At 44.7% G+C, this 2,616-nt stretch overlaps 1 protein-coding gene across 2 annotated transcripts in view; it reads left to right on the top strand.

Moving 5' to 3' along the window:
* Window positions 1–534, top strand: part of cacng7b (calcium channel, voltage-dependent, gamma subunit 7b) — a 12,661-nt gene extending 12,127 nt beyond the window's left edge. The window contains exons 5-6 of one of the 2 annotated variants that reach the window (XM_008285814.1): window positions 82–302; window positions 468–534. In XM_008285814.1, coding sequence (XP_008284036.1) covers window positions 82–302; window positions 468–534 — 288 coding nt within the window. Of the gene's footprint in view, window positions 1–81 lie in introns of both variants that reach the window. The other variant, XM_008285813.1, reaches the window with a different exon arrangement.
* The last annotated feature ends 2,082 nt before the right edge of the window (window positions 535–2,616 follow it).

Genomic DNA, 2,616 nt, shown 5'->3' with positions numbered 1-2,616 from the left:
GTTCAGTCTTTATTCATGTAACCGACTCCTCCTCGCCTGTCGCCCTCCATCATCTCTCTGTCTGTCTGTGGTCTGTCTCAGGGGGCAGGTGTGATGTCCGTCTACCTGTTCATGAAGCGCTACGCCGAGGAGGAGATGTACCGCCCCCACCCGGCGCTCTACCGCCCCCGGCTGTCCGAGAGCAGCGACTACAGCGGCCAGTTCCTGCACCCGGAGTCGTCCTGGCCGCCGCCGAAGCGAGGACGCAGCACGTCCGAGGCGTCCAGCGACATCTCCATCCAGCTCAACCAGACGCCGCCGCCGCCGCCGCCGCCCAAGGCCGGCCTGCAGCCGGGCGGCCCGGGCAGCCCGCCCTCCGCCTCCTCCTCCGCCGGCAGCTACCAGCAGGCCGCCGGCTACCCCTCCACCCACACCCTGCCCCGCTCACACCCCTCCCACCCCCAGGGCCAGGCGCTGCCCATGACCATGCCCCCGTCCCCCGTACCGCCGCCCCACTACCACACGCACATGCACATGAGCGCCTCCCCCTGTTAGGGCGCCGCACTGACTGTCCATCGCCATTTCTAGGGTACATCTAGACGTGAGGGGCGACCCCAGAGGCTTTTACAGAAACTGTGAAGCAGACAGATGCAGGAGGAGCTGCAGCGCTGCGGGAACATCTGGATGCAACAAAAAATAAAAAAAAAACACAAGACTGAGGAGGCACATAGGTTTTTTACATACATGACTCATGGCAGCACATGAAGCTTTTTACCAAACGGTAGAAATATAATCTTGTCTTTTTCTGACTTTACTACATCATCAGTCCAGTTTCAGTGTCCAGGTAGAACGATCAGCGTTATAACTCACAGTAGGAATAAAGTCACTCTGAGGCTGTGTGAGCCGATATCAGGAGCTTTTCTAACCTGTTGTACAGAACCCAGGCATTGAAATTGTGAACGAATCTTTGGCACAAACGTGGAGGAGCGACGGCGGTGTGGCGCCCTCTGCTGGCCGCCGTCCTGCACTGGTCCCGGCTGCTCCAGAGGCTGGTTAGGGACGTTTTTAAAGCTTCGTAGCTGCTGATTTATCTCAAAGCTCACGTAATAATGACATGTTTCTGCTTTAACGACATCTGTTTGTGAGGCTTTCTGACATTAAATGAATACACAATGGGTTTTTTATTTATGTTTATTTCAACTTATTTATGTCGAATCATTTTTTTTTTTGGCTCTCACACGAAGAGGACGAAACATCGATCAAAGGTAATGAACACCTGACATTCAATCAGCTTCAATTAAACTACATCACTGTCTCATCATATATCATCTGTGACCATTTAACCTCCAGGTGTCTCTATTTCTGGGAAAATTAGACAAAAAAATATGATATCGAGCTCCTTGTAGTGTTTCAAGCTGCAAACAAACGATGACTCGATGAAAATGTGCATCAAGCAGCTAATAAACCCAAAACATTCAGTCTGACATCCAGAGAAAAGCCTAAAATCCTCTTGTTTTAAAAAGATGATGAGAAAGTCTTTCCAAAGCAGACTGAGACCCCAAAATGTTTAGTTTTCCATCAGAAGATGCAAACAAAAGCAGAAAATCTCTCATTTTAGAGGCCAGAACCCAAAAACTGTGAAGAAAAATCTGACCAAAGTATAACATTGAGCTCTTTCAGTCCTTCACAGTTTTCATTTCTGCCAATGAAAAGCCAGAAAAGGACAAAAATGTCTGTTGTAGTTTTTCCAAAGCAGCTTTTAACCCCAAAATATTCAGTTTTCAGACAAATCAGATCAGACAAAGAAAATCATAAAATTTCCTTATTTTAGAATCCGGAACCAAAAAGTGATGTTTAAAGTTTTCCCAAACTGTTTAAATATTCAAAGTTTTATTTAAACAAAAGCTTAAAATCCTTTTATTTTAGATGCCAGAACTGGAAAAAATACTGAAAAACCAGTTCAAAACCCCTAATATTCAGTTTTCCATCAGATCAGAGTGAAAAATATTTAAATTATTTAAAAAAAAGATTTTAAAAAGACTTTTATCTTTTTTTCATACAGTTTAAAACTCCAAATATTCAGTTTTCTATCCAAAGAAAACCATAAAATCCTCCAATTTTAAAAGCCAGAACCAAACAGTGAATTAAAAGTCCTTCATAACTTTTCCAGAGCGGTTCAAACCCCACAAATAGTCAGTTTACTGTCAGATAGGGCAGAGAAAGGCAGAAAATCTACTCGTATTAGAGCCACAACCTGTAAACGGTAAAATAAATCAGAAAACGTTCTCGTTTTAGAAACCAGAACCAAGAAGTGATGAAAAAGTTCTTCATTAATTTCCAGAAGCAGATAAAAACTCCGAAACATTCAGTTTGCTATTAAGACTGGAAAAGATTTAAATTATGAATTTTAGCCAGAACAGCCTTCAAAAAAAAAAAAAAAGATTTTAAAATAACTTTTATCGCTTTTCTATAAAGCTTTTAAACCCCAATTAAAGCCGCAAGCAGCGATGGACGGGTCCTCGCCCTACGCTTGTCGGCCTTCACGCACGGTGGGACTGTGATCCGGCATGTGGAGTTTGGGGCAGATCGGAGCAAGTGTGGCCTAGTTACGAGCCACTTCCTGTTTAGTGGCGAGCC

This window comes from Stegastes partitus, unplaced genomic scaffold, assembly GCF_000690725.1.
Source record: "Stegastes partitus isolate 25-593 unplaced genomic scaffold, Stegastes_partitus-1.0.2 Scaffold418, whole genome shotgun sequence".
Lineage (NCBI taxonomy): Eukaryota > Metazoa > Chordata > Actinopteri > Pomacentridae > Stegastes > Stegastes partitus.
The sequence above is the reverse complement of the archived record's forward strand: the minus strand, read 5'-3'. Positions and strand labels throughout refer to the sequence as shown.